The sequence below is a fragment of the Stegodyphus dumicola genome, chromosome 2, assembly GCF_044657685.1.
Source record: "Stegodyphus dumicola isolate Sdum_Otavi_A_Nest chromosome 2, ASM4465768v1".
Taxonomy (NCBI): Eukaryota; Metazoa; Arthropoda; class Arachnida; order Araneae; family Eresidae; genus Stegodyphus; species Stegodyphus dumicola.
The window spans coordinates 260,781,339-260,795,575 of record NC_140769.1 but is presented as its reverse complement, the minus strand read 5'-3'; the positions used below and the strand labels follow the sequence as shown (position 1 = coordinate 260,795,575).

The 14,237-nt window shown below is 37.3% G+C and overlaps 1 protein-coding gene across 1 annotated transcript in view; it reads right to left on the bottom strand.

Moving 5' to 3' along the window:
* LOC118190366 (uncharacterized) overlaps positions 1-14,237 on the bottom strand; it is a 42,140-nt gene that overhangs the window by 8,614 nt on the left and 19,289 nt on the right. The window contains exon 4 of the mRNA XM_035361073.2: positions 9,604-9,931. Coding sequence (XP_035216964.1) covers positions 9,604-9,931 — 328 coding nt within the window. The remainder of the gene's footprint in view (positions 1-9,603; positions 9,932-14,237) is intronic.

Below are 14,237 nucleotides of genomic sequence, written 5' to 3'. Positions count from 1 at the left end.
AATCTGAACTGCAGGTACAGCAGAGCTAGTCGACACATGGAACTGACTCCGCAACTCAGATAAACTCCGGTGTGAATGGCCCTTTAGATGTATTGCCGATGTCTTAGATAAGAAAAGACTCACTAATTCGCAAAAATATTTTGCTTTCTCTTTGATTTTGATCATAAGACTATTAAGTTAAAAATATATGGAAAAAGTAATGCTTGGAAACTTCGGCGGTTGAAATTATCTTTTATGCAGTTATCCAAAATCATTTCGAAAGCTTTTTAAAATTACACAGCCTTCTAAACCTTAAACTCATGACAGTAGATGAGACTCAACTGAAAATGTTATGCTTGAATAGGCTTAATTTTACGTAAATACAGGCACATCGTTAGGTATTCATGGCTAAAATATAATAAACGAAACATATTTGAATGTGTTTGTAATCCTTTTTATAGCTAAAAGGCATTTTGCACATAGCAAGAGACTGAAAGCTTTGTAAACAACAGAAACTTATCTTAATAAGGGGTATGACCACATCTGACCTTTATAAAGCCCTTCAGCGATTTTCCATACCCTCAATTAAGCTATCAAGAAAATGAGATAGCAACAATTACCATTCCTCTAATAGAAAAGCTTCTGCATCTTGTTGGAAAGAGTACGTAAGAAGAGCTATAAGATCCAAAATCATATCAAAGACCTTCTATGGAGCTGAGATTTGACGAATAAGGAAACACTTCATGAGAAGAAAGTCATCACTCTTGTGGTACTTACGTTACTGTCCATAAGAATGAATACTGGATTAAATACTACAGCGCACAACGACGCTGTCATGACGTGATGACCACGCATGCGCAGTTTAGCCGAACGGCCTGCAACGCCTCTCTTTCATGAGACTTACGAGAGAAGAGTAGTTAGTAAGTTAGTAGCAAAGTAACGAAGGAAATGTGTTGTATGTCAGCTTAGGTGCAAGATACGAAGTGATACTTGTGTGTTCATCGTTTGTACTTATTATTTTTATTTGTGTGTTAATAAAGTGTTGTGCCGTTAAAATGGCTGTTTTATGCAACGCACACAATACGATACGTCTACGGTAGGAAGGAAATACATATCCAGAAGCTACACGCCCAAGAAAAAGAAGGATATGACAGTGGTGTCAGAAGTAGGATATGTCATTCTGCAAAGTTCACGGATAAATGCGTAAGTGAGTCTTCAGAAAGGTAAGAAATTTGTTGAATTTATTTTGTGGTAAAGTGGAATTCAAGGTTACAAAAATGGCTGAAGAGCTAACGAAATCTAAGAAAGAACGGAAAGTTATGCGTTCAGCCATTACTAAAGTAACAAATGCTATTGAATCATTAGTTGCAGCCGGTAACCTTGAAGACCTTGAAGTATCACTGGAAAGTTTAAAAGTAAAAGCTATTTCTTTGAAAGCGTTAGACGAAAAAATTAAAACTTTGACTGATGTTAATGACATTGAAACCGAAATCGAAAGTGCCTTGGAATACGAAGAAAAAATTTCGAAATGGAGCTTTAGAGGCACAAAATTATTGAAAGAAAAAAGAAATAGCAATAATTCGCTAGTTTCTAATGGTTCGTCTAATGATAGTAACAATTTATCTATTTCTGGTGTCAATAAAAGTTCTGATTATAATGTTAAATTGCCGAAGATTATGATTGATAAATTTTATGGAAATGCTGAAATGTGGCAGACATTTTACAATTCTTTTGACACGGCAATAAATCAAAACGAAAAACTATCTAAAGTAGATAAGTTTAATTACTTGCTTAGCCTGTTAGGCGGTGTAGCTTTAAAAACAATAGAAGGCTTTTCTTTATCTCCAGAAAACTACGACGAAGCTTTTAAGATTCTCAAAGATAGGTATGGTCGAAAAGATTTCCTTATTAATTCTTACATGCATAAACTTTTAAATTTACGGCCTGTCCGAAGTTCTAATGACATTAATTCTTTGAGGGAATTATATGATACCTGCAACGTACAAATAAGGTCACTAAATTCGATAGGGGTCAAGACCGAATTGTATGGAAAGTTACTATACCCTTTGTTAATGAAATGCATACCTCAGGATATAACGCTTGATTTTGCTCGTCAAGACGCAGATGAGGAAACTTTTAATGTCGACAACCTCATGAAATTTCTAAAACGGGAAATTGAAAGTCGCGAACGAACTTCATTAAATTTATTTTATTCTAAGAGTCACGCGAATTCTCTTGGAAGGCATTCACAACCAAATGAAAAGCGAAACAACTTCCACACTCGGAATTCATTCAACGCCAACAAATTTGGCGCCAGCTATTCCCCTAATGTAAGCAAAATTGCAGTTGTTCGAACTTTCCCTTGCTTATTTTGCGAAAGCGAAAATCATGCTTCGGAAAAATGCGTTATGTCTCCGGAAGAAAGGAAAAAAAGTTTAAGGGCTTCTAATCGGTGCTTTCTTTGTTTCGAAAGGAATTGTAGAATAAAAATTTGCCCTTCTCAATTAAAATGTTCAAAATGTAATTCTAAGTATCATAATATATTATTGCATGAAGATAAGGAAAGGGTTGCTAAAGAAGAAATTAAGAATAATTCTAACGCCGTAACTGCAAAGATTTCTTCTAAATATTTTACTGCGAATCAAGAGGTTAAAGAATTAATAGATGACTTGCCAACCGTTAAACTTATATGTGATGGTAAATTAATTAATGCAGTAGCAGATACAGGCACTCAACTAACCGTTGTCAAGACCGACATTGTACCAGAAAAATACCGTACGCCACATGGAAGTGTTATCCTCACGTCAGCTTTCGGGCAAGCTTTAAAAGCTCCTCTCATTAACCTACCTTTAGTAATATATTCTGAAAATGATAAATTTATGTCACCTATTTTTATAACATGTGCAATGGTGGATAAGTTATGTAATGATTTACTCTTGTCGTTAAGTGCTTTTAATGGGTTAAAGGGAGATGATAAAAGAAAGTTTAATTTTGAAGGTAAAAATGTGAACATTGCTAATGATAGTTTCGGTGAAATGCCTTTTCATGAAACTGAAAATTTTGACGAAATACTTAACTATGATAGGGAAAACCTAATTAATGAAAAATGTAATGAAACTGTTAAGAAGATAATAGAATGTTGTGCTCTTGTATATGAAGATACAGGTAAGGATGATTCCAAAGGTAGCACGGGACACGATCAATGTGTTTCGGATTCAGAACTGTTTCGAGTGCAACAAACGAATGACCCATCTTTAAAAACATGCTGGCAAAATGTTAAGAACGGAAGCAATAACTTTATTGTTATTGACAACTTTTTGTATCATAAAGATAAAGTTCTAGGAGAAAGAGTTTACCAGTTGGTCGTACCCAAAGAAAGAAGAAAACAGATTTTGGACTTAGCTCATTCTAGCTTATGGGGAAGCCACCTGCGAACCAAGAAGACAGCCGAACGTTTGAGATATTCGTTCTATTGGCCGGAAATCAAGAAAGATGTAAATGAATACTGCAGTGCTTGTACTTCTTGTCAACTTCAAGCGAAAAAGCGTCCCTTTGATGAAGTTCCGATTACGCCAGTAACACGTCCTAAAGAACCATTCCAGGTAATTAATGTGGATATCCTAGGACCTGTAGAGCCAAGCTGTAGAGGTTACAAATATGTTCTGTGTGCTGTTGATCAATGTACAAGGTGGCCCGAAGCGGTGCCATTGAAGAATTTGAATGCCAAAGCAACATGCGATGCATTGTTGCAAATCTTTTCACGCACAGGAATTCCTCAAATTGTTGCTTCAGATCAAGGAACTAATTTTACTGCTTTGTTGACCCAACAGTTTTTGAAAAGGATTGGATCGTCCCCAAGGTTCTCGACTCCTTATCATCCAAGTTCAAATGGCCTGGTAGAAAGATTTAATGCTGTTTTAAAGGGAATGATACATCATACCGTTAGAGAACATTCGAAAGATTGGGAGAAACATCTACCGTATTTACTTTGGGCTTACCGTGAAGTTCCTAATGCTACGACTGGTGTTAGTCCGTTCCATATGCTTTATGGAAGACGTCCTAATGGCCCGTTGTCTATTTTGAAATCGTCATGGACTAATGAAACTCCTGTTCCTCATGGACAGTTAAGTTCAGTTACCGATTATCTGAATGATTTGAAGACGAAATTGGAAAAAGCTGCTGAATACGCAGGACTTACAGATGGTGGAAAGCAACAAGCTTATGCATTCTACCGTAACCGAAAGTCTCGTCATAAAGAATTCAAGGAAGGTGACAGGGTCATAGTTTTAATCCCTGATAGTCAAAACAAAGTTTATGCCAGATGGACGGGACCTGCTACGATCATCAAAAAGCATACTGATTATAGTTACATAGTACAAATGCCTGACAATTCATCGAAGCACGTTCACGCAAACAAGATACGAGAGTTCAATACCGCTGTGAATAATGTCGGTGTGATATATGATAGAGATATTGATTTCGGCGAAGTTGAAAACGTTCCAAGAATTGTTCCACGGAAAGCAAAAGAACACTTTTCTAATGAGGAATGTGATTTTACACACCTTGAACCGCATAAGAAGAAAGAACTTATGGAAATTTTAAGAAGGCATAAGAACCTAAGAACTGGTATTCCGAAAATCGCCAACGTGGGAGAACACAGCATCAAACTGAAACCTGGAAGTATGCCAGGAAAGCAGAAACCGTATCGAATACCTGAAGTTCTAAGAAATGAAGCTGATCGTCAAATAGATAAGCTTTTACAGCTAAAGCTAATCGTTGAATCAGAAAGTGAATATGTGCATCCAGTAATTTATGCGTTAACAAAATGGAACAGTAACATTATGTGTAGACTAAAAGACCATGCTGAGTTTATTGATGACGTGACTTAAAATGACATGATAATATTCCCCAGTGACTGGAAGCATGACGGACGTTATGAACTATGAACTATAAGACATTTTGACTGTTTAGTTTGATTTTTTTTTTAGCTAAAATGCTAAATTTTTTTTTCTAACGTTAGGTAATGTGTTTAAAGATTTAGCTAGGGTTTGCTAATGTATTATGTTTAATGTTAATGATTGATTTGTATTGTCTTGTTTATATGATAACTGCTTATATGATTATGATTATGTGAATGATTTAAGTTTGAAAAGTTAATTGAATGTTACATCCTTTTAAATGAATAGGATTACTGAATTCATGTTGAAGTAATTTTAATTTAAAATGGTAAGAATTGGTTAATTAAGTTCGAAAATTTCGTGGATGTTATTTTATTTTGTTTCAAGAAATGTTTATATATGTGGATTTGACAGGTCATTGGAAGACGCAATCAAATCTTTTCGAGGGGAGGTGTCATGACGTGATGACCACGCATGCGCAGTTTAGCCGAACGGCCTGCAACGCCTCTCTCTCTCTCATGAGACTTACGAGAGAAGAGTAGTTAGTAAGTTAGTAGCAAAGTAACGAAGGAAATGTGTTGTATGTCAGCTTAGGTGCAAGATACGAAGTGATACTTGTGTGTTCATCGTTTGTACTTATTATTTTTATTTGTGTGTTAATAAAGTGTTGTGCCGTTAAAATGGCTGTTTTATGCAACGCACACAATACGATACGTCTACGGTAGGAAGGAAATACATATCCAGAAGCTACACGCCCAAGAAAAAGAAGGATATGACAGACGCAATGAGATCAAGACTCATATTGCCTCGCAGATGAGTCTTACAAAGTTTCTTTTGTAAGGACACTCAAACATCTTTACAAAAGGTACTGTGTAAGTCCTTTCGTAAAAATATGTGTGTACTGTGTACATATTTAGAAAAGGTACTGTGTACCAAAATACCTTTTGTAAAGATGTGTAAGTCGGTGTAATTGCTCAAAGAAAATCCAGTCCACTCTCTTACACTTCCAGCAACTGAGCTACTGAGCTTTCTTCGTGTTCCTTCATTTCTTTAACTCCTCAAGCGCTTATTATCAGATCTCAGTTCAAATCTTGACTTATTTGTGAATGGTACTTAGAACTACTTTCCAATTCGCTTACTGACGACTCCACTTGTCCCATTCTTTCCTCTATATTTGAACACTTAATAGCCTTATCACATTTAGTGACGAGTACCGGAATAGGAATCGTTTCACAAGAAACACCTTTCTTCCAGGAAGGAACATTTCTAGCCCTAATATTTTACGACGCTGGGGAAAATTGCTTCTGAAGCTCTGTTTGCGTAGGAGAGAAACCAATCAATCCAAGTTCAAGTGCCGCTGATATGCCACGACTATCATACTATTTGTATGACTTATTCCGGCTCTCTTCCGGCTTCGTATAATTGCCCTGTGGGCAGCCTGACAGTTGAGTTTTCCTGGTGCATGGTGCATGAAAGCGAGGCTTTGATGGTGAGACGGGGAGACCGCAAGACAGAACAGGTCTGAGAAATAACAGCACGTCCTGGAGTGGGAATAATAAACTGATGGTAGGCAGTGACGTCATGTCCAGTCTGTAGTCCTTATCTAGTGGGGTGTCACTTATGCCGATGAAAATATAATCAATCAATCAATAGGGGGTCTTCTTTTATACTTCTGGGAAGAACGCAATTCGAGAAAAAGTTTATAGCTGCGTATGAATAGGTCTAATAAGGTATTAAAGAGAAACGAACACGATAATACCCTAGGCCGGTAGGCAGTCAAAGACCTAGACAGTGCTCTAGACCAAGAAAATACCCTAGGTCAGTAGATAGTAACCCTAGACCCTAGGTCACTAGAAAGGTTATACTTTTCCAAGGTCAAGACTTTCTCTTTCCGAAGTTCGAGACAGTGACGTCACTGCATCACACATGCCAAACAAATTCAATTCATTAGTTAATTGAAGAAACATATACACAACATATTACAAATTCGTATCGCACGAATGGAAACGGAACTGTCAAGGACATCGATGTCACCGCGCTGGTTGACCTTGGTCGAGAAAAGCAAATCTTGTGGTATAGTAGCCTTGATAATATCCGGGTATATAATCCTTTTATATGTATCTTCGTAAACAGTACTCACTGCTATTTATCTTCGTACTGTTTAGTGTAAATATTGCTTTTAGAACTGCTCGTCGACCGTACTTAGCTAGTAAAGTTAGATACATCGAAGCATGTGGTTACATTTCAACGACGAAAACAGGTCTCCGGGAAACTAACCCATTCATATGAAATTACATTCAAATGCAAGAAATTACAGAATAATCAGCAACAAACAAACCAGCGACATCATTAATTAACTTCAAGACAGCTGATAGCCCGAAAGTTTTGAGAATTATCCAGTCGTATTCTCTGACGCATAATATACACTGGTGTGCAAAAATTAAGGACGAGACGGTTTTTTTCAATATAACTTTGTACAAAAACTTTCCAAATCAACACATTTAATACCGTAAGATCCCCAATACGTAAGCACATGAGTAATGTAAGCAACACTTACTAAAAGAGAAATCAGAGGAATAAAAAGAAGCTTTATCGAAAAAGTAGCATGGAGCGCAATGCGACTGAAGGCCGAAAATCCCTGTGGTGGGTGTCCAGCAAGGAACATCCGGTCTTTAATAGGGGATATGATCTCCCCTGACTGCTAGGCAGGTTTCACAGCGTCTGCCCATGCTGAGAATGAGGGTGTCAATGAGTTGTTGAGGCATTGCTGCCCATTCGTCTTGCAGCGCCAATCGAAGCTCCGGAATCGTTACTGGTGGTAAGGTACGAGCTGCCAAGCGTCTGCCTAGAAAATCCCATACATGCTCGATGGGATTGAGATCCAGAGATCGTGCCGGCCAATCCATACGTTCAATATACTCACTCTCTAAGAGCTGTTCGGCAGCTACTGTGCGATGACATGGTGCATTGACATGGTGTGCGATGACATGGTGTCGTCTATGAAAAGGAACTGCGGACCCATAGCGCCTGTAAAAAGACGCACATATGGAAGAAGAATCTCGTTACAATAACGGGTCCCGTTGACTGAACCTGCGTCGAATATGTGAAGGTTTGTACGACTACCAAGCATGATGCCTCCCCAAACGAGAACACCGCAACCTCCATACCTGTCCCTTTCAACGATGTTCGAGGGATGATTGCGGCTTCCCCGCTCTCTCCAGATGAGTATGCGATGAGAATCGCTACTCAGACTGAATCTGCTCTCATCTGTAAAGAGTACTCGTCCCCATTCATTGTCTCACCAATTCCGGTGTTCCCGGCACCACAGAGAACGCCTTCTCCGATGGGCAGGCGTTAGAGGTACACACCGTACAGGGCGTCGTGCAAACAGACCACCACCGTGCAGTCTTCTGGCCACGGTAAAACGCGATATCGGTCGTCCAGTCGCCTGTGTCGTGTGTCTAGCGATTTCTCCCGCTGTCTGCCGACTGTTTCTTCTGGTCTGTAAGATAATATACCGGTCATCTGCGGGTGTGGTTCCTCGTGGACGACCACTACTAAACCCCCGGATAGCTGTTCCTGTAGTTTGAAATTGTCTCCAAAGTCGTGAAACGATGCTGTGAGCAATTCCGATCTCTGCAGCCACACTTGTCACACTGCGGCCTTCCTCCAACTTCCCAATGATTCGACCTCCGGTAAAAGCATCCAGATGTCGTCTAACAGATTGATTATTCGCCATTTCTCGCTGAGGCAGCAACTCGGCGTGATTTTAACTGCTATACGGCGTGCAATCTCTTTGCCAGAAATACTAATCTTATACCGACAACATGCTTTATACTGTAACAGCTTAAAATAATATTAAAATCTTGTAGATTAAATAATTTAAATAGATGAACATTAAGGTATTTGTGAATGGCAATATTTGAAACCAGACTCGAGTGCCTCATGCGACTCTAGCACGAAGAATGTAATTTATTTTTAAATGATAGAATATGTTTTCTCTTCTTGTTGTATGTCGCCATTTTTTTTTGAGTGTTAAATAAAAGTTATTGCTGTGTTCCATCATTGGAGTTGCTTCATTTCGCCAAAGAAGCATCACAATACTACTCAGACACTCCCCCATTACGTCTACCTGCATATCTGCGCATGTGCTACCGTACATCACCTTACTTAATCTCCTGATTGGTCTTTCTGTCTGCTCTGCCTCTTCGTTCAGCTGATATGCTAATTTTTCGACTTCGTCCTTAATTTTTGCACACCAGTGTATATCATCTGAGCAAAAAATACTATGATCGTTTTTCAAATATTTTCTGTCAGACACTGAACTCTTCTACACAAAAGTTTCAGAAAAACATAGTCTCTTCAGTCAGTGCTTAATTTGCATATTTTTGGCTACTGAATCCTAACTGATTACATTGGTTTGCATTTGTATATTCCTTCTACTAAGACAGTGAGTTTCATCCAATGAAACTAAAACATTTGTTTCGAAGCTTAGAATTTGCATGGTGAGCTTGACCTTCAGAAAGCAGCGTGAATTTTTCTAGGCAGTTTTTGCACCCAATGTATGGACCTAAAATAGAAACTCCCATTTTTCTGTAGAATATTACAGAATGTTTCAGAATTTCGCATGAAAATTTTTATCCCCAAATTTTCAAGCACAGAAATTCATCAGAGTTAAAATTTGTTTTTAATTAACAGCAATTTAATTCAATAGCTCGTTACTCACCCTGCAATGTGCCTGAAGAAACTGCCATTCTTGTCAAAAGTGATATCTGAGCATCGCAACCAGCGGATATGAGTCCTTACATCGATTAACGCTCCACGCTTCTTTGAAAATAATTTGAACATCTGTTCGAACTTATGATTTGCAAAATACCTCTGGATGGACATCTTTCTGGCATATTTTTGAGGGCAGCTATTTCGATAACAGTCTTCTTTTGGATGAAACTTTTGTTGTAGTGTCACTTCCTTAGGAGTATTGCTGTCTTTGATGATGTTTACATTTCTCCCGCAGTGTGCAACTGGTAGCTTACTCTTCATTCGAACACCTTGCTCTGCAATAAGCAAAATTATTAGTGATCTAAAAGTTCCGAAATAACTAGGATAAAGAAAGAAAAAGCTTTTATATATTATGCATGAGCTATTTTTCCTAATACTTTGAGAAATAATTGTCAAGATTTTAAGGCTGATATAAACAAACAGAAGAAAAACATGATTCTTAATGGTCCTAAAATCTATCAGTTAACTAGTCAACAGGTATAGGAAAATTTATACGCGTTTACTAACAAAGCTTTTTATCCCCATAAAAAAAATCACTAAATTTATAATTGTTTCAGACGGAAATACATTTAGTAAACACACACACTTCCACTAGCCAACTTTTTGTTTTTCGTCAACGCGAAGTAAAAGGTAAACTTTCAACTACCGTATATTCCGGAGTATTAAGCGCCCCGGTGGCCTTATGGCAAACTGCACATTGAGTTGATCAATGTTAACGAATTTCGCTTAGTGCGCATGCTCAGTGGCGCACCATTGGAGTGGGAGGAAATAAATACTGGCGCGCACGAAGAAACATGAAAGATACATGTGCGATGCTCTTATCTTTTGAAGTCATTCATTCGAAGATTTTCCCCAGAATTTCGAAAAATGTATAAGGTATTTCTTCCGCCATCTTGGCATGCCTTCGTGGCGTGGTGGTCTGCACGCTGGGCGCGCATTCCAGAGGTCCGCTGTTCGATTTCCGGCGAAGGCGTTGCTAATTTTTCCTCTTTCTTGCTTCCAAAAAATACTAATGTCTCTATAAATGGCATACTGAATTGACAAGCGATAAGAGAAACAATATCTGTGTGGGGGAAATGCTTGAGGGAGTGAATAATTCTGAAAAAAAGAGAGGGTTGTATTCAGTGCAGATGTGCACAAGAATATCATTCTAGTGCTTCGAGAAAAGGGGAACATATGATGGTATGAGAATGCACTTCTGACGCGAATGAATACGCGGAGTTTGGAGCCAGGTATTTTATCTGAATGAATGAATGCACAATAATTAATAAGCTTTATGTAAAGGAAATTATCCGATAATAAAATTTTTTAAGTTCATAAGGTGTGACATTTCTTTTAAATAAACAGCATTTAGATATATGTAGAAATCTGATTTCTGCAAGCTCTTACCTAATTTTTAAATGTATCATTTTTATATCCGCTGTATAAGGCGCAGACGTAAATTCGATCTTATTTTTTGTATTAAAAGTACGTGTTATACGCCGGAATATACAGTGCATATTTTAGGCCACATTGTAATAATTACATTTCAGAAAAATTTAATTTTTTTAAAGTAAAACTATTATTAAGATCTTTGGAAAATTAACCTTTCTTGAAAAATACTTAAGGAGAAAATCTGACACTAATTTCTAAGTTTATCTTTTTAAAAAATATTCTACTTTATGCTAGTGTGTTCTGTAGTGGAGTCATTTAATTACTATTACTGGTGACCGCTATTAGTATTGGATTGACCAACTTCTGGCCTTTCAACCTAATTTCTTTTCTGACTTCGCGCTTCCTGAATGTTAATATTAATTCTATTATAATTATTATCGTTAATTCTATCATTATTAATAGTTTTTTATATGCTGAATTAGAAATATAAGGCCAATTTTCCCATTTTGCTTACATATGCTGTCCCAGAAGAAAAGAAAGAAAATTTAAGATAAATTAATATTTAAAGTTTAGTTTGACATTAAGCAATGCATTGCATAAAATAAGTATAAATATATTTCTACAATTTAAAATATAAAAGATTCAATTGAAAATGTTTAGATAAAAGTTCAGCAAATCAATAAAAATAATTTGTCTTCCTCTTCATGTCGGGCTCACCAGCGGCCGAGCGGTAAAGTCGCTAAACACTGGTAGTTCGGTCCGAGGTTCGAATCCCGCGAACGGGCTGGCTGCATGGGTGTTTTCGTGGTTTTCCCCATGTGTAACGTGTATACGAGCCAGTTTCCCTTAGAAAGTCCTCCACGAAAGGCATCCGTCCTCTTAGGCAGATAGCCCTAGTGTGCTTTGCCATAATTAAATACACCACCACCACCTTTAGGCAGATTTACAAACTAATTGGGGGTAAAATAATCTCAAGGTAATGAACCTGACATGAAGAGGTGTTGGTGTATTTAATTACGGCAAAGCACACGAGGGCTATCTGCCTAAGGGGAGGGATGCCTTTCGTGGAGGACTTTCTAAGGGAAACTGGCTCGTATACACGTTACACATGGGGAAAACCACGAAAACACCCATGCAGCCAGCCCGTTCGCGGGATTCGAACCTCGGACCAAACTACCAGTGTTCAGCGACTTTACCGCTCGGCCGCTGGTGGGCCCCTGCCTAAAGGGGGCCAGTACATATTCAAAGTAGTCAAACTTAGCTTGACTAGTGTATGTATGTCACTGAATATGTACTGCCCCTTTTAGACAGATTGTAAGGATCTTAAGTTTTACTAACGTTTATTTTATTTTAAATCTTTACTATCATTTCTTATTTTCTACTTCCGGCCAGAATTAAAAGCTTTAACTTATTTATGCAAATTTGTCTTGCGAACGCCAAGTACTTAAGTTGTGGCTTTTTGCCAAGCAAGAGAGAGGAAGGAGTGATTAGGAGCAGGCCGCTTGCCATAGCAGTTTTACTCGGTTGCTGGTTGCCTTCAAGGTCAGAGGTTTAATCCTTTTGATAATTTTAAACGTATCGTAGTGTTAACAGTTCTCTGTACTACATACGGCCTTTCTGTTAATTTACGGCCAATCTTCAAGTAGCCACTTGTTTATTAATCCAAAGTTAAGTCTAGTTAGAGTTTAGTTCATATTTTTATATTCTTACGTTCAGACCACAAGGGATTGGTCTCTGTATTCCGAAGTCCGGAAATCATTGTAAAGAGAGAAAAATAAAGGGTTTCGTATACCCTTCCTGTGTATCTTGTCTACTTCCCACATTTATTGAACATAGCTTTAGTAAGCTCCCTGTTCCGAGTCAGGTCATTTAATGTTCCCCAAGCAAGTAAGGAGGAACACTGAACCTGATAAGATTTACAAACTAATTTTAGGTACAATAATCTCAAGGTAACGGACTTGACATGAAATGAAAGGCAAATTATTTTTCTGTTGATTTGTTAAAGGAAAAAACTTCTATAATTAATTTTTATCGTGAATATAACTAACTAATTTTTCATATTTAAAATAATTAAACTTCTTTATTTAAAACAAACAATAAATTAGGTTACAGAACAAGGAGGTTGAACAACATGAAACTTGAAAAAGACAGGCATTTTTGTCTACGATCACACATTTTAAGTTTTATATCTAAAAATTGTCAATAGATTTTTTTTTTATATTTTGAATTTTAGAAATATATTTATAGTTCATCTTTATGCATTGCTTTGCTCAAACTTTAAACATAATTTATCTTGAATTTTATTTCTTTTCTTCTGGGACAGCATATGTAAACAAAATTTGAAAATGGACCATAACCAAAAATAGATAATTGACTAGTGGAATGCTTTAAAAACTAATATAAAATCCTTTATATTTATTCATGGCTGGTATTCACGAAAATTGATTGTGAAGCATATAAGGATTTATTTATTTTTATCTCCCAGTTATTTTATGTTAAATATTTTTACCGTCATTCTCCCTGTCCGTTTTCCTACCAGAAGGCTCATTTTTAGTTCGCGCTTATTCAAATAAAGTAGAGAGAGATTGTATTTAAAGGAAGGTTTTAGATTGCTTAATCAGAGCGTGTTGCACCTGCTGAAGGCCACGTTACTAGTTGCAATTCTACTATCGGCGTTGCTTTATTCCTTCCAACAGTGCTTGTCTCGGAGATATAAGTTTGAGCCAACTTTTGCATTACACATTCCTGTATAGCCTGTGGGGCTAACTTAAGATTTAACTTAGTTTCAAATCTGAATTCCTTATTTTGTGAGTTAAGCCATAGATGCTGGCTGGTTTGTTAGTACAAGAAGTGCCTCCTGTTAAATTATGTTGCGTTTTGAATAAAAGTTCTTTGACATCCTTCCTAAGTTCTGTTTCATCTTAGACATAGCGATATGTCGCTTACACGTCTACTCAAGGATTTGCAACAAGTTACACTTAGTTACAGGTACAATCCCTACCAGTAAATTAATGCGGAGACGGAGTTGCAATTAAAAAAACTAATATTCATTTGAAAACATTTAATTATTGAAAGACTGCAAGGAAAGAGTCTGGTGTGTACACCACATGACTTTCTTGTACGGAATACTAAATTATACGCATTTTTTCTTGCATTTCATTTAAACTTATTGCATTAAATTAAATCTACTTCGTCGATAGCGCATAA